Raw genomic sequence first — 23045 nt, 5'->3', positions numbered from 1 at the left:
TTCATGTTTATAAATTATATTTATTGATTGCAATTTCTTAAGTTGACAAAGAATAGTTACTTACACTCAGAGGCGTAGCTGCCGTCGTATCAGCCGTATCAATTATACGGGGCCCCAGACATTCTGGGGCTCCGGCGGGGTCCCGGCGCTGCATGTCGAAACAAAACTTCCATTTATGAAATTGAACAAAATATTCTACAATTTCCCTAATAAAACGCTTTGAAACAGTGTATTGTTTAGATGTCGACATTTTCGTGTAATGGATTATTTATCTATAATATTGTATTATAAATCATAATATCTATGTATATCCATTTGCCGCCGTATTCCATAACAACAAAGCTTTGTTTTTGTTTTCAAATTACTTTTCATTGTTCATTCACCGTTGGCGGTGACACACTGTAAAATGGCCAAATTGCAATTTTTGTTATCGCTTAATCTTCGACGATTTGGAACAGTGTGAATATTGTTTTGGGTATATTTTCGTGTACTTAAGATTAAACAGTAGCGATCAACAGGTAGCGAAAACGCGTTCCAAGATTGCGGCTCTAATTTTGAATATTTTTTTGAGATATTTGGCACACGTATTCGTAATATAATAAAGAATGGCGGTACAGAGCCCAATTTGAAAAATATATTAATATGTGGAAATTACTCTGTAATTAAATACAATATTAAAAAACGAGCATGTACCGCCATTAAGAAGAACAAAAAAATACACTTTCTTCAAATAAACTTTTTTATCCGATGCCTAGATTTTGTGTCATTTTGGAACTACTAATGAAATAAAAAATTTTAGTAGTTCCAAAATGACACAAAATTTAGGCATCGGATGAAAAAGTTTATTTGAAGAAAGTGTATTTTTTTGTTCTTCTTAATGGCGGTACAGGCTCGTTTTTTTAATATTGTATTTAATTACAGAGTAATTTCCACATACATATTAATATATTTTTAAAATTGGGCTCTGTACCGCCCTTCTTTATTATATTACGAATAAGTGTGCCAAATATCTCGAAAAAATATTCAAAATTACAGCCGCAATCTTGGAACGCGTTTTTGCTACCTGTCGATCGCTACTATTTCCTCTTAATCTATTTATTATTTAGCCCATTTTTTCATTGTCCAGTCACCCTTGGCTTATATAACAAGTGTTGTTGAAAAAACTGAATCTGTTTTCAAATCTATTTTTTGACTTTGGTTTATTAGAGTGTATTAGGTTTAGGAGTTATTATTAGAGTTTATTAGGTTTATTAGGTTCAATTTGTGCAGTCGGTTCAGAAAGTTTAAATTTTAAATTCTGAAAATATTGTGAAGTGAAAAAAATAAGTGAAAGAAAAAGAGAGTACATGAGTGGAGCGATGAAAAGAAAAATGAAACAAAAAAAGGAATAAGTTTTGAAGAAGATACCCAAAATTTCTTCATTTTTCCATAAACCAGATTCTCAAAGTGATTTAGATTGCAACGGTAAGTACTAGATCTCTATCTACTAATGAAACAATAATTCTTATCTAATTGTCGTCTGTAACAGGGGTGGCCAAGGTCCTTGATAGTCTTTGATAGAAATTTGAAATATTTTAGAAGCCGTCATTAAATGCGTATTAAAAAGTTATGCAAAAGGTGTTAAAAATTTTTTTACAGAAATTTGTACAGAATATTTATTGAACACGTGTAAATAAAAGTACAACCTATTTGTACTAAATTTAAATATTATAAATTTATTTTACTTCTTTTGATACTTCTTTAAATCTTAGCGAATAAATGGTGACAGCACTTCTTAGTAATTCTTTCAGATGCTGGTTAGTTCGTACTGATGAGTATTTAAATTTCAGGAATTTTAAAGTGGAATAATATTATTCACACATGTCTTCTTCTTCATGTGCAGTGCTCGATTATCGAGTGTTGGCTATCAAATTGGCTATAGTAATTTTGTTGGCGGCAGCTCGGAAAATGGAAGCTGGAGTTTCTCAAAACACTCTCTTAGGTTTCTAAGCCATGACGTTTTTCTTCGACCTGGCCCGTTTCTTCCGTCTACTTTGCCTTTTATTATTAAATGGAGTATATTATAACTCTCTGGGTGGCGCATTCTTCTCTAGGTGCCGTCTCCGCTTCGAAGGTTGGCAATCATCAAAGCGATTTTTACTTTTGAGAGTGCGGCTCTAAATAATTCGTTGTTACTACATCCAAACCATGCCCTAAGATTCTTCAGCCATGAGTTAAATCAGCTATCAGCTTCCTATAAATCTTTTTCCTGGATTTTTCCTTACATAATGAACTGGAGTATTAGATATTTATCTCCTTTCATCACATGTCCCATATATCTCAGTTTTCTTCTCTTAATTGTTAGAAGTACTTCTCTTTCCTTATGCATACGTCTGTCTCATTACCTCTACGTTGGTTATTCTATTTACCCATGAGATCTTCAGCACTCTTCGGTACATCCACATCTCGAATGTCTCCGGTCTTCTCACGTCAATTTTCTTCAGTGTCCACGCTTCCATCCCGTAGTATAATACGGAGAGCACATAGCACCTCATAACATGGCCAAAAAAATATTCAAGTTTGCGAGTTTTAACTGTAACTGTTCTGATGACTTCCCGTAATTTTTCCCCTCCGATGTATAACAACTTCATTACGAACTCTATCCACCCAACTTATTCGTAGGATCCTCCGATACACCAAGGTTTCAAAGGCTTCCAGTTTTTTGAGAAGTGTATCCGTTAAAGTCTAACCTTCGACACCATACAAAAGAGTACAGATTCACATAAGTACGGTGTTCCATTGAACATTTTCTAGCACTATCTTATATCAGTTTTTGAAAAGGGCCCCGCGAAAATCTTTGATACGGGGCCCCTGTTGGTTACACTTGTTAAATTAAATGTTAAAAATTATTACACATCTTAGTATTACAACTGAAATATTTGTATTCAAAAAAGTAAAAAACTTTTTAGTACGCTGTTATGTCTAATTGTTCTAAATTTTTGGTAATTTCGTTCGCCATTTAGGATCTGCCGTTTAGAATATTCAACCAATACCATTTATGTCCAATTAGTTCAATTTTTTTGAAATTTGGTCCGCCATATTGAATCCGCTAATATGAATTTTTTAACTTCGACATCCAATTCGTAGTCAGCGAGGTAAAGAACTTTGCAGTACCTATTTATGTCCAAATAATAAGAAATATATCAAATTTGGTCCGCCATATTGGATCTGATATTTGTATTTTTTATATTTTCACATCAAATTCGTAATCAGCAAGGTTGAAAACCTTACAGTACAAATTCATATCCAAATTGATAAATATTTAGACTTTTGCCCACGTTTTCAGCGATTCGTCCCACTGCGAGATCTTTCAAATATTCGTATAATCCGCTTTTCTAACTTCGAGGGGTTTTCTGCGTTTTTTTTTTTTTTTTCATCTGGAACATTTTTTGTTCCATTCTATAATTTGTTTGGGAAGTCTTATATCAGACATTCTTTGTGCATGACCAATCGAGATTAAATGTGTCGTTTATTGCATGGGTTATTGTGAGTCTTATTTACATGATCTCTGATTCTTGGATCAACCTCGAGTCACCCTCTTAACTTGCCTGTTACTCTTCTCCAGAAATCCATTTGTTGCTTTTAGCATTTCTTATATTTTTTTAGGGGGCTGTACTTCTGAGCTATGACTATGCTTTTTACAAGGGTTTATGTATTTTTATGTATTCGGGTTTTGTTGCCTCTGCTTAGACGAATCTACTTATATCCTTTCTTAAACATGGACACCGCTATACTCTTAGTCCCCAGCTAATCACGAAAAAAGACAAATTCCGATTTGAAATCTTCATATATCATGACCTCCCACAGTTTGTCCTTGAACTCTGATAACTATATCTACCCTGTTCTCCAATATCTTCTTTATTATGTGTGTTCTTTCAATTTTCATCGATTCAAGGTACATACCCATACTCCCTTAACGATCAAGGACATAACTAATTTCACCAACACATAATATTCAAGTATATTCAAATGGGAAATAAGCCACAATTTTACCTAAAAATGATTTTATTAACGTTTCGACGCCCAAGTCGGGTGTCGTTGTCAAAATACAAAATAATACTATTATTATTTATTTTATATTATTTTATTATTATTTTGTATTTTGACAACGACACCCGACTTGGGCGTCGAAACGTTAATAAAATCATTTTTAGGTAAAATTGTGGCTTATTTCCCATTTGAATATACTTGATTATAAAAATGCCACAAGAAAATAGCTTCAGAACAACACATAATATTGTTACGAATTTCGAACTGAAGCCGGTCCTGACCCGCTTAGCAGTCATTGAGGAACCACGAGATCACGAGATCATCTAGGCCAGCGGTCAGCAATTATTGGCGAATCGCAGTCCGCATCCGGACCGTAGGCTAGTTTTGTGCGAAACGCGATTCAATTCAGAATATTATAGTGTTTTGAAATTTTGAAAATGTTTGGCCATGAAATTGTGTACTATGTTTGGCTCAACTTATGTGTGCGAAGCAGCCTTTTCAATAATGAACTTTATTAAAAATCGGTACACATCTCAGCTAATAGATGAATATCTCGACTCTCTAATGAGAATCGGTTGCGCTAAACTCATTCGAAACTTCATACATGTTGTATATTTTTTTACACAGGAAACAATTTTATAAACAAATTTAAAATTACCTTTTTTTTGGGTAATTTTAAACTAAAAAGGTCTCTTGTTTTTTTCTCATTCGTAGTTTTGGAGTTATAAGCGATTTAAAATCTGAAAAATGCGAAAATACGCATACGCGTTTTCGAGGCTTGAAAACTCATGTGTACATTATTAGTGTTCAGGTTGACAAGTGCCTAAATCGAAGCTTATACATTCAACTTCAAGATTCTAACGAATAATCGGGGCTTATTTCAATATAGACCGTTGTTTTTTAATTGTTAATCGTCCTGCGTCGCACTTTATTATTATACGTACTGCGAAATTATATTATATAAGTACTTATGCGAAAATTTATTAAAATGTTATAAGATATGTATTAACATAGTTCTTTTAAATAATTTATTTATTCAGTTAATTATTGCCAATGTTCAAATTAAATACGCCAATCATACAGTGCAATACGCACCATATAGTGCGACGCGCCGCCGCAGCGGGTTAAGGCTCGAGTGGACGCGCATACATATTTAATTACAATTAAAAACAACGGTCTAAATTGAAACAAGCACCGGTTACTCATCAGAATATTAAAATTGAATGTAGGTATTTGACGACCTCAAAAATAATAATTTACACACGAGTTTCTAAGCTTCAAAAATGCTTATTCTCGCATTTTTCAGATTTTAAATCGCTTAAAACTCGAAATCTATTAACGTTTGAGAAAAATAACAGATCTTTTTTGTTTAAGATGACCCCAAAAATGCTAAAAACATATTTTCGGGAGCAAAAAAGGTGATGTTTTGAATTTATTAAAAAAAAATTGTTAAACAATTTTTGTCCAAAAATTTCACCCGACACCCTTTTGATTTGTTAAAGGGGATATTTTTTAACAAGAATCCGCAAATAAATCCAATCAGCACAACCAGACACAGGTAGCATTCAATCCGGACTTTCAGGGAACATAATAGGGCTTCTCATTCACAGTCATTTGTTTTGAGCTTCTGTCCTGTATCACAAAATATTAATATATCTACGTCATACGTTATTGGTATATAACAATGATACAAACCAAAGACGTATGGCGTAGATATATTAGTATTATGTGACACATGGCAAAAGCTCGAAACAGATGACAATCGATGAAAAGCCCTATTGGTGACCCCTAATCTAGGCCACTAGGAGGTTCGCTATTATACCGGAATATTCTAGATAACGGGAACAAATCATATAAATACGAGTGGACGTTTTAGGTTGGGACGTATTCAGAGTAATTTTGAAGTTGTCACGTATGTAAATGAGTTGTTGTACGTGCTCGGTTTAAGAGCAAACAGTAGCGATCAACAGGTAGCAGTAAACGCGTTCCAAGATTGCGGCTCTAATTTTGAATATTTTGTTGAGATATTTGGCACACAAATTCGTAATATAATAAAGAATGGCGGTACAGAGCCCAATTTCAGAAATATGTTAGTATGTGGAAATTACTCTATAACTAAATAAAATATTGAAAAAGGGAGCCTGTACCGCCATTAAGGAAGACAAAAAAATACACTTTCTTCAAACAAACTTTTTTATCCCGTGCCTAGATTTTGTGTCACATTGGAACTACTAAAAATCGATTTTTTATAACAAGAAATCGAACGTCACTGACTTTGCAACATTTCGCGCCTATGTGTGTAAAAATTATTGTTTTTGATAGTATAAACGAACTGTCAGTGTCGAATTACCCACGTACTGTTGCCTCACTTTTGAAAGTTCCCAGAACTTTCGCAATCTTGGACCGCGTTTGTTGCTACCTGTTGATCGCTACTGTGTGCTCTTAAAATGTAAAATAATAAATTTTAATTTGAGATTATAAATCAATTTATTAGATGTGTTAGTTTTAGTTATTTGTCTTTAGTATTAATTGTTTTGTGAATATTGAAGTGTTTGTAATTAAAAGAATATAAAGTGTTTTTATTTAAATATAAGTGTCTAAAAATAAATCAGTAATTTCGTAATAAGCATCGCAATATATTATACAAATAGTTACGTTTGCGTCTTGAAAATTGGTTTTATGTAGTTAACACATATTTTTTTTATTTATAATTGGCTTTGGCATAAACCAATTAGCCAGACTTATTTTAACACATATTATTAACTATATAATTTTTAATTTGTAATAACAGAAAATTCCGTGGACTACTTATGTTTGTTTAATATTTTCTCATCCTGTGCAAACTTCACACATTTTTCTGATGTGTTGTAAGCAAATGGGCGTTCTACATATTCGACATGCGTAAATAGTTTTCCTTTTTATTGAAGAAGGGCAAAGACGACAAGTTCTTCTTTTTTCTAGTTTTTCGTCATTGCCTTTGTAATTCGCCTGTACCCAAACTTCTTCTATTTTTGGTGTGACAATATACTCAATTCCTACAATTAATAACACCAGTCAATGTTTGAACCTAGTTTTTTATACAGGGAGTCCCGAAAAGATTGGTCATAAATTATACCACACATTCTGGGGTTAAAAATAGTTCGATTGAAGCTAACTTACCTTAGTACAAATGTGCTCATAAAAAGTTACAACCCTTTGAAGTTACAAAATGAAAATCGATTTTTTTTCAATATATCGAAAACTATTAGAGATTTTTTATTGAAAATGGACATGTATCATTCTTATGACAGGAACATCTTAAAACAAAATTATAGCGAAGTTTGTCAAGCCCATAAAAATTTTATGGGGGTTTTGTTTCCTTAAACCCCCCCAAACTTTTGTGTACGTTCCAATTAATTCATTATTGTGGTACCATTAGTTTAACACAGCGTTTTTAAAACTTTTTTGTCTCTTAGTATTTTTTCGATAAGCCAGTTTTTATCGAGATGTGGCTTCTTTTTTAATATATTTACATAAAAATTTTATGGGGGTTTTGTTCCGTTAAACCCCCCAAATGTTTGTGTACGTTCCAATGAAACTATTATTGTGGTACCATTAGTTAAACACAGTGTTTTTAAGATTTTTTTGCCTCTTAGTCTTTTTTTGACAAGTCACCTTTTATCGAGATGTGGCTTCTTTTTAAAAATATGCCTAAAAATGTAAATTATAAATAAATTTTCAGATTATTAACAGGTCTCTATAATCGTACTTAACCATATACAAATATGTGGTGGATTCGACAAATATTCAAAATATCCCGATAAAGACTGGCTTATCGAAAAAGTACTGAGAGGCAAAAAAGTTTTAAAAATATTGTGTTTAACTAATGGTGCCACAATAATAATTTAATTGGAACGTACACAAAAGTTTGGGGAGTTTAAAGGAACCAAACTCCCATAAAATTTTTAGGGGGCGCACAAATTTCACTTAAATTTTTTTTAAGATGTTACTGCCATAAGAGTGACACATGTCCATTTTCAATAAAAAATCTCTAAGAGTTTTCGATATTTGAAAAAAAATTGATTTTTATTTTGTAACTTCAAAGGGCTGTAACTTTTTTTGTGCGCACTATTGTATATAGGTAAGTGAGGTTCAATCAACCTATTTTTGACCCCAAAAACTGTGGTATAATTTATGACCAATCTTTTCGGGACACTCTGTATAGTAAGAATCTAATAGAAATTGTATTTTTTTAAGAAATAAAATAAAGGACTTACTCAAAATCAATTTACTCTACCTAAGACGACCGGTTTCGCATACTACAATTTGCTATGCATCTTCAGGTCTTCTAAATGCTAAAATTACAAAAATGCCAATGTTAGGGCACTGTCATGTACAATAGGGTGTCAGTATCGCTATAGTGCGGAAAAGTTGCGATTGGTAATTAGAAGAAAAACAAAAAAAGAATTATTCAAATCGGACTTTATCTTCCGATCCCGCAACGGACCTAAAGATTATGAAAAAAATATAAAATTTTACCTTTTTTTCAAATTTTTTTATTTATCCTTCGAGTACGTTTTATTTATCGCTATAGTAAAATTTATTTACACTTTGCATGGTTGAGTACTAAAAAATTGTTTTATGCATTTAACAGATATTTTCCGATCCCGCAAGGTCAATAAATATCTATAAAAATTTGAAATTTTTGATGATTTTGAAAAATTAAAAAACATTTAGTTATCTCATTTTTTTGTTACATTGTGAAGCTCTTCGCTTGTTTGGATATTCTATGACAATATTTAAACAACCCAGATCTCAAAACGAGGGGGTAGTTGCACTTCTAGCTCCACACGCACCCTTCTCTCCAACCAACCATTTTTTTTTTATTTTTTTTTTATTTTAAAATTATTTTGCAATCTGTTGAGTGTCAACAATAAACAAAAGTAATTACATTGACTAAGGACAAGAAAGATTTTACCCACTGGCAAAATCAAAGTACAATTTTTATAAAGTTGTGTACAAAATAATTACATTTCATAACTACTAACTCATTAGTTTAAAAGTTTACTCTAAATGGTAAGTCCAATGGTTTGAACCTCTTTAACCTACGCTGTTCTTGGGAATTGTCTAGGAGGTTAAGTGCAAACTGGTTTTTATGATCCTCCAACTTGGCAATGTAAGCAGTGCTACGTTTTGTGATGACTTCTTGTACCGTATCAGTTTTAAGGTCTCGATGAATAATTCTGTTGTTGATGTACCAAGGTGCATTAGTGATGGTTCTGAGGGTTTTTGATTGGAAGCGTTGGATGATTTCGATGTTGGAGTGACTGGCTGTTCCCCATAGTTCCAACCCATATGTCCAGATTGGCATAAGTATTGCCTTATAGAGCAGCAATTTATTATCCAGAGATAGTCTTGATGAACGGCCCATTAACCAATACATATTTCTGAATTGGAGACCTAGTTGCTTTCTCTTGGTCCAGATATGTTTCCTCCATGTGAGACTTCTGTCCAAATGAATACCAAGATATTTTACCTCGTTGGCTGATGGTAATTGGTGATTGTTTAAAGTTACAGGAGGACAAGTTCCTCTTCGTGTTGTAAATGTAACTTGAATAGATTTTCCTTCATTCACTTTAATTTTCCATTCCAAAAACCAAATTTGTACTCTGTCTAGATACGCTTGAAGGATATGCGAGGCATAAATAGGGTCTGTGTGTGAGGCTAGGATTGCAGTATCATCGGCAAATGTTCCTAGCATCATTTCTTCTGTAAGTGGTCTCTCCTCTAGTGGTTCCTGTAGAGGTGGAGCTATATCTGCGGTAAACAAAAGATACAAGGTAGGTCCCAGCACGCTACCCTGTGGCACGCCAGCTTTGATAGAATAGAGTTTGGAAATTGCATCTTGGTATTTAATAAAGTAACACCTACCTGACAAATATGACTCAAGAAGAATGTAAAAGCTGTGCGGTAATGTCTTTTTTAGCTTGTATAGGAGGCCTTCATGCCATACCTTGTCAAATGCCTGCCTAACGTCAAGAAATGCCGCTGAACAGTACCTTTTGGCCTCAAAATCAGCATTTATATGTTTTACCACTCTGTGAACTTGTTGGATTGTTGAGTGATGGGATCGAAATCCAAACTGGTGGTCTGGAATTAGATTTTTGATCCAGGGTTCGAGTTTTTTTACTAATAGTTTTTCGAAAACTTTAGACGTGATTGGCAAGAGGCTGATTGGCCTGTACGATGTAGTTTCTTCTTGAGGTTTCCCCGGTTTTAGAATGGTTATTGTCTGAGACACTTTCCATTGATCAGGAAAGTAACCTAAGTTTAATATGGCATTGAATATAAACGTTATAAGTTTTATGCATTTGATAGGTAATTCTTTCAATACTTTTCCACTGATCAAATCGTACCCTGGAGATTTTTTATCGTTTAAATTATTAATAGCCAAGATGACTTCGGACGATTTAAATTTCGGAATAGGCAAACTCATTTGATATGGACTTTGAAGAAATGAGAATACGTCTACTTCCACAGGTGAATTCACTTGACTGGGAGTAAATACTTCGGAAAAATACTCTGCAAAACAACTTGCTTTCTCTTGTGCACTACGAGCCCATTCTCCGTCCGATTTTCTAATTGGAGGTGACGGTTTCTGGGGTTGTTTCAGTTTTCTCGTGGCTTTCCATAGCGAATAATCGGTATCTTTAGTGGAATCTAAGTTTTCCAAGTAGTACTGAAGTGATTGGTTTTTGAGATCTTCGAAGAGCTTTTCCTCAGTCTTCTCTTTGACAAAATTTTTTCTTTGACAACTTGTGGGCAGTCATTTATTATGCATTTATTTTGTATTGTTGGTGTTGCTTGCCAGGCAGCTGATTGGATATTTGTAGTTAGTTGTTCCACAGCAAGAAAAATGTCCTCTTTGGTTTTTAGTGGAATGTCTAGAGACACCTTGTTCTCCAGGATAGATCTGAATTTTGGCCAGTGTGTGCGTCTGTTATAAAGTGAGGGGGATATTTCTTTAATAAGTACCTGGGTTCCAACTGTGAATAGTATAGGCGAGTGATCAGAAGATAATTCGTAGCATGATGTAGCTTTTATATTAGACCTAGGGATGTTCTTAACTACAGCAAAATCGACCAAATCGGGGATTTTATTTCTGTCCGAGGGCCAGTATGTTGGTTCGCCGGTTGATGAATAATCCATATTATTTGACTCTATGATATTTAAGAGAACTCTACCTCTCGGAGTGATTAGTCTTGATCCCCACCTGGTATGTTTGGCATTATAGTCCCCTGCTGCTATGAAGCGGCTCCCAAGTGAATTGTAATAATCTTTAAATTGTTCGTTTGTGATAGAGTGTCGTGGGGGGCAATACAGCGCAGATACTGTAAGTGGTCCATCCCAGTCTTCAACCACAATATTGGTCGCTTGAATATGATTTGTTTGGTACTCGCCAGCATTATGATGTTTTATTGTATTTTTAACTATAATAGCAGAGCCTCCATGTGCTGATCCATCTGGATAATTAGTAGTATATATAGTAGAGTTTGGAATTTTAAGGTAACTTTTTTGTGTAAGTGAGTTTCGGATACTAGCAGTATATCTATTTTATGAAGGTGTAGAAAGTATTTGATATCCTGTGTATATTGTGATAAGCCATTGGCGTTCCATGAAGCTAATTTTAGAAACGCCTCCATCTTAGGGTTTTTTTAGAAATGAGAGCGGTTAAGAGGTTTAACATTGTGCTCATTTGTTCTACCAATTGTTTGATCATATTTTTAAGTTCGAGCATGTCAGTGGATTGTTGAAGACTGGGAGCTGTATTTGATGGTATTTGATTACCAGCGGTTGCTACCTGAGCATAGGTTACATTCGGGACTACAAAGTGTTGGTTTGATTGGACAGGCTGACTTGTTGGTTTGCTTCTCAGTTGTGGAAATGCTCTTTTTTGCAGCTCTTTGTGGACTAAGCACCCACGATAGTTTGCTGGGTGATTTCCTTCACACAGCACGCATTTCACCTGGTTGTTTCTTTCTTTGTAAGAGCACTGATCAGATCTGTGGTTACCCACGCATTTAACACATCTTGAAGAAAGGTAGCAAAAATTTTTGGTGTGGCCGTAGCGTTGGCATTTTATGCACTGAGGTACTACACGCTTTTTATGTGGAGGTTCAAAAATTACTTTATAGTTCAACAATGAATCGATCTCATATATATCTTTGTTATTCTCGGCTTGTTTTAGTTCAACGTAGAACAGTGGTAATGGCTTTTTAGTACCTGATTGACGAATGTTATTGATATTTATGACTTCGTGCCCTACGCTTTGGATTTCCGCCTTAATTTCGTTGATATCTGTAGATGGATGTACATTTCTTAGTACAACTCTGAATGAGCGATCTTCTTTGAGTTGGTAGGTATGAAATTCAGTATTTTTGTCTTCTAGTGCTTTTGTTAGGACAGAGTAGACTTCATTATTTTGAGGCATTATTTTTACTTGGTCATTGGTGAGAGTTTTTAATACATAAGCATCTTTTGCAATCGTTTGTAGTAGTTTGGTAAGCGGAGTAATATTTTTAACACTGTAGACAAATATTGGTGGCGTTTTAGTAGTTGTATTTGTATTTTGGCTCTGGTTTTCTTCTGTAGTTGTATCCTGATTTGCATCGTTTTGTTCTTCTGTAGCTTATCCTGATTTGCATCGTTTTGTTCTTTTTGTAATACAGAGAATTTGTTGGAGGTCGATATTGGTGAGTTTAACCAGTAATCATCTATTTTGGATTGTTTTGTTGCTCTAATATATTTTTCCGGGCTATCAATTCGATTTCTTTTTTTTGTTATGTACGTGTTTCCAATCATCTGGTGCAGATTCAGCTTGGGGTTGCGATTGAACAGGTACTACAGGATAATATTGTGCTGCACTAGTAGAAGGCTGCATCGGTTGTGAAACTAAATGCGGTTGCACGTTTTGAATACTCTGAGCTGTGTTATTATATAAGGACTGTTGAATTGGTACATATTGAATTTGCGCGTACGGTCCTGCACATTGGTTTAGTGAATTTAGTGATGGATTTATAGTAATGTCCTGTTGTGGATACTGTACATACTGAGTATTATAATTTTGACTCATGGTTTAAAGTCGTTAAGATCTGAAGCATATTCTCATGCGTTATTAAATAATATATTTTATTATCAATAATTTTGAATCTAAACACTAACCTCTTATTTACAGTTAACAGTTTTTGGTATAATAAAATATTGTTCTACTTTTCTTATTTTTTTTAATTTTTATTATTTTTCTTGATTTGATGTAAAAAAAACCGCGAGAGGGGTTAATTTCAGTTCAACCCTGCGGAAAATTAACCCCCGTCGGCTTTTTTAATGCTTTTGTAATCTCTATATTTATAAAATTGCAATATTTATTTAAATAATAATAATGAAATAATACGTTACTTTGGAGCGGTGATTCCCACCTTTATACTGTTGTCATCACTTACAACAAACCGAAGAATGTTTTGACACAAAGTTCGAGTTTTTTTCACTAATTAGCACTCGCGCGGAACAAAAACACTCTTGAAAATGACATAAATGTTTCTTATGAGACAACGGAATTATAGAATTATAGAACTATAGACAACAACATCTAATTCGCGTGAAAAGTTCTCCAAACACTTTAAATAACACTCATCACTTTTGGACACGGGTAGTTGCACTTCTAGCTCCACACGCACCCCTCTCTAACCAACCAATGAGTGTGTGTTTTTTACATAATTTACATATATGTACATTTATTTTTCATCTGTTTGTGTCCAGCTCTCAAACACCAACTTTGCATTGCGATTTCTTGGTAAAATCTGGCAGCATGGACCTTGAAACTGTTATCCTGATGCATCTATCTCTTAATTGAGGCCCACATACATTAGCATTAGACGATGATTCCGTGGTCAACTTTAGACACCGCTCATCAGCTGGCTTGTGGCAGGGATAGTTTTGTACATTCCAGTCTGACATGTCGTCCGATGTAATACAAGGAGTTATATCTTCATTTGAAACTCTTCGAGGAAGTGGTGGAGAAGATAGTTTTGCAACATTCCAGTCTATTATTTTAGTTTAGTCTTGTGCTTCAAAATCTCAAGTAGTAGGGAGAAAGGAAACACATTAGAGAGCTAGGGCCAAGGAGAGTGTTAAAAGCCGGACAGACTAAAGCCAAGGGCACAAGTATTAGAAATTTCATCCCTTCTAATTTAAATTTTCAAGCACAGGACTACACTGAAATAATAGACTGGAATGTTACAAAACTATCTTCTCCACCAGTTCTTCGAAGAGTTTCAAATGAAGATATATCTTCTTGCATTACATCGGGAGACATGCCAGACTGGAATGTACAAAACAATCCCTGCCACATGCAAGCTGACGAGCGGGGTCTAAAGTTGCCCACGGAAGCATCGTCTAATGCTATTGTATGTGGGCCCTAATCAACAGATGTATTCATCAGGAAAACATTTAAATCAAGGTCCATGCTGCCAGATTTTACCAAGAAATCACAAAACAAAGTTGATGTTTAAGAGCTGGACACAAACAGATGAAAAAGAAATGTACAGATGTAAATAATGTAAAAAACACACACTCATTGCTAGAACTGCAACCACCCCTCGTTTTGAGTTCTGGGTTGTTTAAATATTGTCATACAATATCTAAACAAGCGAAGAGCTTTACAATGTAACAGAAAAATGAGATAACTAAATGTTTTTTAATATATCAAAATCATCAAAAATTTCAAATTTTTATAGATTTTGATTGACCTTGCGGGATCAAAAGATATTCACTAAATGCCTAAATATATTTTTATTACTCTACCATGCAAACTGTAAATAAAATTTACTATACTGATAAATAAAACGTACACGAAGGATAAATAAATTTTTTTTGAAGAAAGGAAAAATTTCATTTTTTTCATATTTTTTAGGCCTGTTGCGGGATCGGAAGATAAAGTCCGATTTGAATTATTTTTTTTTTTTTGTTTTTCTTGTAATTGCCAATCGCAACTTTTCCGCACTATAGCGATACGGAATTATCAACTTGACTTTTTTCGCACCACCCTAATGTACAATAAAATAAAATGTGCCAATATTATAAGATAAGTGCACAATTTTCAATAAGGTTCTGAAACTGTTTTGTAACTGACAACTTGGCGGTTATATATTTTTTCTACGAACGTGCAAAAATGTCTACTTTCGCGCACGCATTTTAGTTTAGAAAGTTTCACTTTTCCGCACGCGTGTTACTTTTCCGCACGCAGTTTTTACTTTTCCGCACGCGTGTTAATTTAGATATGTTAATATGGCCTTAAAGTAATTATAATACTTGCAATAAACTAATATTTAGATATTTACTAATTTATTTCAAATATATCTTACTTTGTTCCTGTTTTAATGAAATTAACGCGACAATTCGATGAAATAAAATTATTTTGACATAATATTCGAAAGTCAAATCGGTAGACAATAACAGTCGTTTTGAATTATCGTCATGGAAACCAAGATCGTCGTCATGCTAATTATATTGAAAGTTTGGTTTTGACAACCTTTTCATAGAATTAATTTGTGTATGTATTTTCATATTAATCCAATTAATTGATTAAGATTTGGTAATTGTTTAAAGACTCTTAGAAAAAATATTGTTCCTAACTCTTGCAGAAGGTACACGACAATTAGACCGAAATCATTAGACCGAACTCATTAGACCGAACTCATTAGACCGAAAAGCACTTTACCGAAACCTCACTAGACCGAACAGCATTAGACCGAAATGGTAAATAAATTTAAAAAGTTTGCAGTAAATTATGCTAAGATTTTGTATATCTGTCTTTTTGTTTATTATATTTTTTTTGTATTATTTTATATGTAGACTGTGTAAATTGTTACTTTGTACAGTCTGATATGAAATAATTTTCATCCGTTAAACAAATTAGTGAAGGTAAAAATAAATTAAGAGTAGTGACGTTAGTACCATTTAACTGTTTATAATAACCATCCAAATAACATTTAGTTGTAATTACATTAGCCTTATCTCTTTGACTGCGACAAGTAAAAAGAACTGCTTTTCGGTCTTCTGCTGTTCGGTCTAGTGAGGTTTCGGTAAAGTGCTTTTCGGTCTAATGAGTTCGGTCTACTGCTTTCGGTCTAATGATTTCGGTCTCTTTACAGTAAACCCTTGCAGAAAGTCTCATTTCCGCACTCGACTGCAATCGCGTGCCGAAAAGAATGACTTTCTGCACTTGTTAGGAAAATAACTATTTTCAACACAATTTCTTTTCTTTATTAATCTTTTTGAAAAAGATTTCCAAAGTGGAAGTAAAGTCAAATCTTTTTAGGTAAAAATGGAATTGTCATTACAATCAACTGTGGCTAATCTAACAACTAACACAATTTTAATATAAAAAAAATTGTCAAAATTGTGTAAAAAATTGTGTAAAAAAATTGTGTAAGTTGAAAACGGCACTTATATTTGCATAATTTATTTCATTATACCTGACAGTACCCTAACATTGGCAATTTTGTAATTTTAGCATTTAGTTACCTTCCTGGAGACCTGAAGATGCGTAGCAAATTGTCATCCTAGGCACCAGTCATCCTAGGTAGAATAAATTGATTATGCGGTAAGTCCTTTATTTTATTTCTTTTAACTAAATTGAAATGGACTCACATCAACCCATTTAGTCCTGTCGCCAGTGGGGGTACAACGGCCTCCTTAATTCAGATGGACTTACCCAAGATTTTTTATGTATTTTGACCCGTAGAACACGAATTTTTTGGGTAACAGTCGATCTGGATGTCGATCAGATTGTTATAAACACAGAACTTGAGGAATCACATAACAGCGATTTTTCGTAAAACAAAACATTTTTTTGGGACATTCTAAGCAAAAAATGTTTTTACAAGTTTTTTCGTAGGATGCATAGTTTTCGACATAAACGCGGTTGAACTTTCAAAAAATCGAAAAATTGAAATTTTTGAACCCGAATAACTTTTGATTGAAAAATAAAATAGCGATTCTGCTTACCGCATTTGAAAGTTCAAGTCAAATTCTAGAAAAAATATTGTTCCTAACTCTTGCAGAAGGTACACGACAATTAGACCGAAATCATTAGACCGAACTCATTAGACCGAACTCATTAGACCGAAAAGCACTTTACCGAAACCTCACTAGACCGAACAGCATTAGACCGAAATGGTAAATAAATTTAAAAAGTTTGCAGTAAATTATGCTAAGATTTTGTATATCTGTCTTTTTGTTTATTGTATTTTTTTTGTATTATTTTATATGTAGACTGTGTAAATTGTTACTTTGTACAGTCTGATATGAAATAATTTTCATCCGTTAAACAAATTAGTGAAGGTAAAAATAAATTAAGAGTAGTGACGTTAGTACCATTTAACTGTTTATAATAACCATCCAAATAACATTTAGTTGTAATTACATTAGCCTTATCTCTTTGACTGCGACAAGTAAAAAGAACTGCTTTTCGGTCTTCTGCTGTTCGGTCTAGTGAGGTTTCGGTAAAGTGCTTTTCGGTCTAATGAGTTCGGTCTACTGCTTTCGGTCTAATGATTTCGGTCTCTTTACAGTAAACCCTTGCAGAAAGTCTCATTTCCGCACTCGACTGCAATCGCGTGCCGAAAAGAATGACTTTCTGCACTTGTTAGGAAAATAACTATTTTCAACACAATTTCTTTTCTTTATTAATCTTTTTGAAAAAGATTTCCAAAGTGGAAGTAAAGTCAAATCTTTTTAGGTAAAAATGGAATTGTCATTACAATCAACTGTGGCTAATCTAGCAACTAACACAATTTTAATATAAAAAAAATTGTCAAAATTGTGTAAAAAATTGTGTAAAAAAATTGTGTAAGTTGAAAACGGCACTTATATTTGCATAATTTATTTCATTATACCTGACAGTACCCTAACATTGGCAATTTTGTAATTTTAGCATTTAGTTACCTTCCTGGAGACCTGAAGATGCGTAGCAAATTGTCATCCTAGGCACCAGTCATCCTAGGTAGAATAAATTGATTATGCGGTAAGTCCTTTATTTTATTTCTTTTAACTAAATTGAAATGGACTCACATCAACCCATTTAGTCCTGTCGCCAGTGGGGGTACAACGGCCTCCTTAATTCAGATGGACTTACCCAAGTTTTTTTATGTATTTTGACCCGTAGAACACGAATTTTTTGGGTGACAGTCGATCTGGATGTCGATCAGATTGTTATAAACACAGAACTTGAGGAATCACATAACAGCGATTTTTCGTAAAACAAAACATTTTTTTGGGACATTCTAAGCAAAAAATGTTTTTACAAGTTTTTTCGTAGGATGCATAGTTTTCGACATAAACGCGGTTGAACTTTCAAAAAATCGAAAAATTTAAATTTTTAAACCCGAATAACTTTTGATTGAAAAATAAAATAGCAATTCTGCTTACCGCATTTGAAAGTTCCAAGTCAAATTCTATCGGTTTTGATTACTTTCATTGCTAAAAATTAATTTTTTATTGTTAAACAAAGCTATAACACATAGTGATTGAATGATGTTTTCAATGCATTTCTCATTTGAAATCGAAGGAGTAGGCGCGCATACAGACAATTTCTACGTAGATTACGTACATTAAAACGCATGCATTGGGCACGGGAAACACTATTAGGTATGGATCGCGCGTACGAAAAAAAAAGTTGATTAATAGCAAGCTGAAAATTTGTTAATCTCTTAAGGGTGTCTACTCGGACAAACTTTGATATATGGGAACACTGGAACGGGGGAAGTTTTAATTGTGGAACAGGTTAAAAATTTGGAACGGTCAGACCACGAAAACGTCACATGTATTTTGTCCGACAGAACTTCCAATTGATTTGTTACCCGTTCATTAAACTCTCATGCAAAAATCAGACTGCTATTTATCACCTGTCATAATTCCTGTCATTTGACATATTCTACGTGTTCCACTCATTATAATTCCCATTTGGTGATAAATAGCAGCCTGATTTTTGCATGAGAGTTTAATGAAAGGGTAACAAATCAATTGGAAGTTCTGTCGGACAGTCAACAAATTTTCAGCTTGCTATTAATCAACTTTTTTTCATACGCGGGATCCAGACCTATATGTGTTTATGGCTTTGTTTAACAAATAAAAACTTAAGTTTTAGCAATGCAAATAATCAAAACCGATAGAATTTGACTTGAACTTTCAAATGCAGTAAGCAGAATTGCTATTTTAAGTAAGCTATTTTATTTTTTAATCGAAAGTTATTCGGGTTGAAAAATTGCACTTTTTCGATTTTTTGAAAGTTCAACCGCGGTTATCTCGAAAATTATGCATCCTACGAAAAAACTTGGAAGACCCTTTCTTGCTGAGAATCACCCAAAAAAACAGGCGGCGGGACTAATTCAAATTTTTTGTATTTTTTTTTAATTACTTTTTTGAAAAAATCATCCATTTCTATTTTGGTGATGATGCTGATTTGTATTTTGTACTTAGAGATATTTGTGAGCTTAGTTAACAGTGAATTGTTTTAACATGATTTTTTGAAGTTATACTTCTTTAGGCACGAGGGTGAATTTTTTACATTCACACATCTTTTAAGAATACATCTTTTAAATTATGTAGCGCAAATAAGGTGTGCGTGAAAAGAATATATTATTAGTGTTTTTAGTAAATATATTTATTATAATTTTTATGTCTGTGGATTTGTCTTTCTCCTAATAAGTATTATTGAAAATATTTATTTTCAATTAATGTATCTGTCACCGTGAATGTAATTATGTCCGAGAAATGATCGACTGAATACAAAAGCGGTGGTAGCTGATCGGTAGAGCGTTCGTCTAGGGATCGAGAGGTCCCCTGTTCAATTCCGGACAAAGTCATATCCTTTTTTTTTTAATTTTTGGTGTTCTTTTTGTTCTTTCTAAATTTAGTTTAATATTTAAATACAATACAAAAAAACTGTTTAAAGTAGATAGGTATATTGATTTCGTTGAAATCATAATATGAGTTAGATTATATTATAATAGAAGTATAACTTCTTACGTGCGTACAAAGTACACACACATTCTTTTTTTTTATTTAGCTTAATGCCTTGACAACTAATGTCCATTGGCATGGTAGTTGATTTTGCAATCGGATACCTAGTGTAGGGTGTAGTGTGTGTGTGTGTGTGCGAGTGTATTGAGCAAATGTCTTGTTACTTTGAAAAGTCGACTTCATTGTCTTTACAAAGAGACGCTAATTGTATCTAAACGTCAGCGGTGAATCGGGTGAATACCGATCCCACAAGAATAGACACCATTTTCACTTATTTTTTAAAAAATAAAAAATTCCCTACCCGTGATGAGATTCGAACTCACGACCCTGAATCCAAAGGTAGGCTCTCTTGCCATTGAACCACAGAGGGGTTTAACATTATTTTAATCTTTATTGTAAGATAAGTTTTATTTCTTGCAACTCAAAACAATTTCTTAAATACAGAAATTAACTTTTTTTCTTTTACTCGTTTATCCGTGCTCCAACAAAATATATATGAGATAACAATAGTTCTTTCTTCCATAGGGTGTTTCATTAATAATTGGAAAATATTTTAGGTGTAGAGTCCTAAAATATTACGGTTTAACCCAAATCACCTAGTCCGAAAATGCTTCCCGACGGAGCTAGAGCTCTTGTGAGTGTATGGTGTCTTTTAATTCGTTTTTTTTTTTTTTGTAAATACATACCTCTAGAATCTAGAACGCTTCTATGTATTTAGAAAAACGAAAACTGACACGTCTATTTATCTAGGTAAAATTCCATCGAATCTTGGTCCCCGTACTCAGATATGAATGAAACTAATAGGAAATGAAAGGCAGTTTGTTTCATTCGTTTCAGAGGTGCTGAATCCCATTTCTATTACATATATGCCATTTCTCTTAGCCCAGCCGCACACCAAAGAAACATGAAACGAAAAACATGAAACATGAAACGAAAAACATGTTTCATGAACCTAAAACACTGCTAAACAAATATCAAAGTCCGCCTACTAATGAAACGAGTGTGATTCATGCACATGACAGATTTTTATTTTCGGAGAGTTTCACAAATGGGCGGACGTTTATTTGTTTAGCACTGTTTTATTTCCATGAAACGTAATTTACGTTTCATGTTTCTTTGGTGTGCGGCTGGGCTTAGGGCTCTTCAGAGAGGTTTTGTTTTCTTTTCGATTCAGAGTAGACCACATAGTCTGAAGAGCCCTAAGAGGGTGAAACTAATGATGTAAGAAGAGAATATTCTCAAGAGAATATTCTCTTGCCAGTTGTTGCGTCCTTAATCGTGCTAGGACGATACATAAAAAAGAAAAATGGAAAATGTGGATACGGCTTTTCTAAGTAAACGCGAAACAATGAGTAATTATGGAAATAATGCTAGACAATTATTTGTTTATGAATTTTACAAGAAAGTCAAAAAGTGATTTCGAACTATTAATAAATATGATAGGACCAAGAATAGAGAAGAAAAATCAAACATGAGAAACGCAATACCAATCTCGACAAGTTCAAGAAGTATTCCAAGTTCCACAACTCTGGATGTACTGCATTAATAAACCTTATTGTGATTTCATTTGACCACGTATTCATCTTTTCTTTGTATGTCTTGACAAAACCAAATTAAATTTCAACAGAGTACAGGAAATAAAGAAGAAATACAGAGCAACATGCAAAATTTTCCACAGCAGTTCGACTTTATCGGCAACGCATCAGGCAAAATAGTGTTCAAATACCAGGAAGTTTTCGGCCACATGGCTCAGCCAAACGGCGATATTTTCATTAGATGGCTGTAATGTTGCCAGAAACATACCAAATATATATTTTCGGCAACATATTGCTTCAAAAACTAGCTCGTCTAAATGCCCCTTTAGACGTAAAGCAATCAATCCGTGACTGAGCTGGCGACTCGTGAAAAATAAAATCCCACAACTTCTCATCAGTACATTGAAATGCAGAATGTAGATGACCAGGATGAGCTAACGATAGAAATAGATTCTGAACCTGAGGCCTCATGTTTTTTTGATTAAATCACCACACCCATTACTTGCATTATTTGTTGCTAAGAAGAACCTTTCATTTTTTTATCAAATAAATTTTGTGTTCTCTGTTGTTTTTGTATTTTGTTTATATACAGGTTGAGGCAAATAAAGGGCCTATTAGAAATATCTCGAGAACTAAAGGCAACAGAATCATGAAAATTTAAATTAAGGGGTTTTGAAGAGTAATCTATTTAATGAAAATATTTTCATCTATTTGCTACTTCCGGTTAAACCGGAAGTTGCTTATTTATAACTTCGTTTTTTTTTAATGGGACACCCTGTATATTTTTACATTTTTGGATTCTCTTCGATGTCTTCTTTCTTAAAATATGAGCTTTTGTAATATTATACAGGGTATTTTAAAAGATAATCACGTTTTTGTATTAATTTCGTAGCAACATTCACACCCTGTAGAATTGTAGTAGTTTGACATATAAAACTCTACTTACGTTCAAATGATTTTTAATATAGTCTACTATTGTTAAGAATCATTAGTATAGCTAAATTTTTAATTTTAGTATACAGGGTTGGTCGAAACTCTGAATGAGTATTTTCTTAGTTTTCTTAAATGGAACACCCTGTATTTTAGTATTGTAATGAAATGATATTTTATGGTACTTTTTTATTTCTTAAGCATTCCCTATACCTAACTGCTTTAATTTGTGGTTAATTGTTAATCACACCAAAAATCTTAATTACGTAGGTATTTTGATAGTTAAACCATTATTGGTAATTTTAAGGATCAGTCTGGATTAATATGTATTTATTTCTGAAAAATTATTTGTGATTGAATTTTTTCACGGCTAACCTAATAAAATTTTACGTATTTTTTGTTGCAATTAATGTTTAGCTTGAATCACCAATAACTCAAAAATTAAAGCAATTAGGTATAGGGAATACTTATAAAATAAAAAAGTACCATGAA

General features: G+C 33.5%; 1 protein-coding gene across 18 annotated transcripts in view; it reads right to left on the bottom strand.

Annotated features, from left to right (window-relative positions):
* LOC114346561 (protein tramtrack, beta isoform) overlaps window positions 1-23045 on the bottom strand; it is a 245363-nt gene that overhangs the window by 148516 nt on the left and 73802 nt on the right. The window contains exon 5 of one of the 18 annotated variants that reach the window (XM_028297452.2): window positions 6533-7064. The exons of 16 other annotated variants lie outside the window; for them this stretch is intronic. In XM_028297452.2, the coding sequence (XP_028153253.1) occupies window positions 6859-7064 (206 nt within the window). In that variant the 3' untranslated portion in view covers window positions 6533-6858. Of the gene's footprint in view, window positions 1-6532; window positions 7065-23045 lie in introns of those variants that run through there. One more of the 18 variants, XM_028297334.2, reaches the window with a different exon arrangement.

The sequence above is a fragment of the Diabrotica virgifera genome, chromosome 7, assembly GCF_917563875.1.
Source record: "Diabrotica virgifera virgifera chromosome 7, PGI_DIABVI_V3a".
Classification (NCBI taxonomy): domain Eukaryota; kingdom Metazoa; phylum Arthropoda; class Insecta; order Coleoptera; family Chrysomelidae; genus Diabrotica; species Diabrotica virgifera.
The sequence above is the reverse complement of the archived record's forward strand: the minus strand, read 5'-3'. Positions and strand labels throughout refer to the sequence as shown.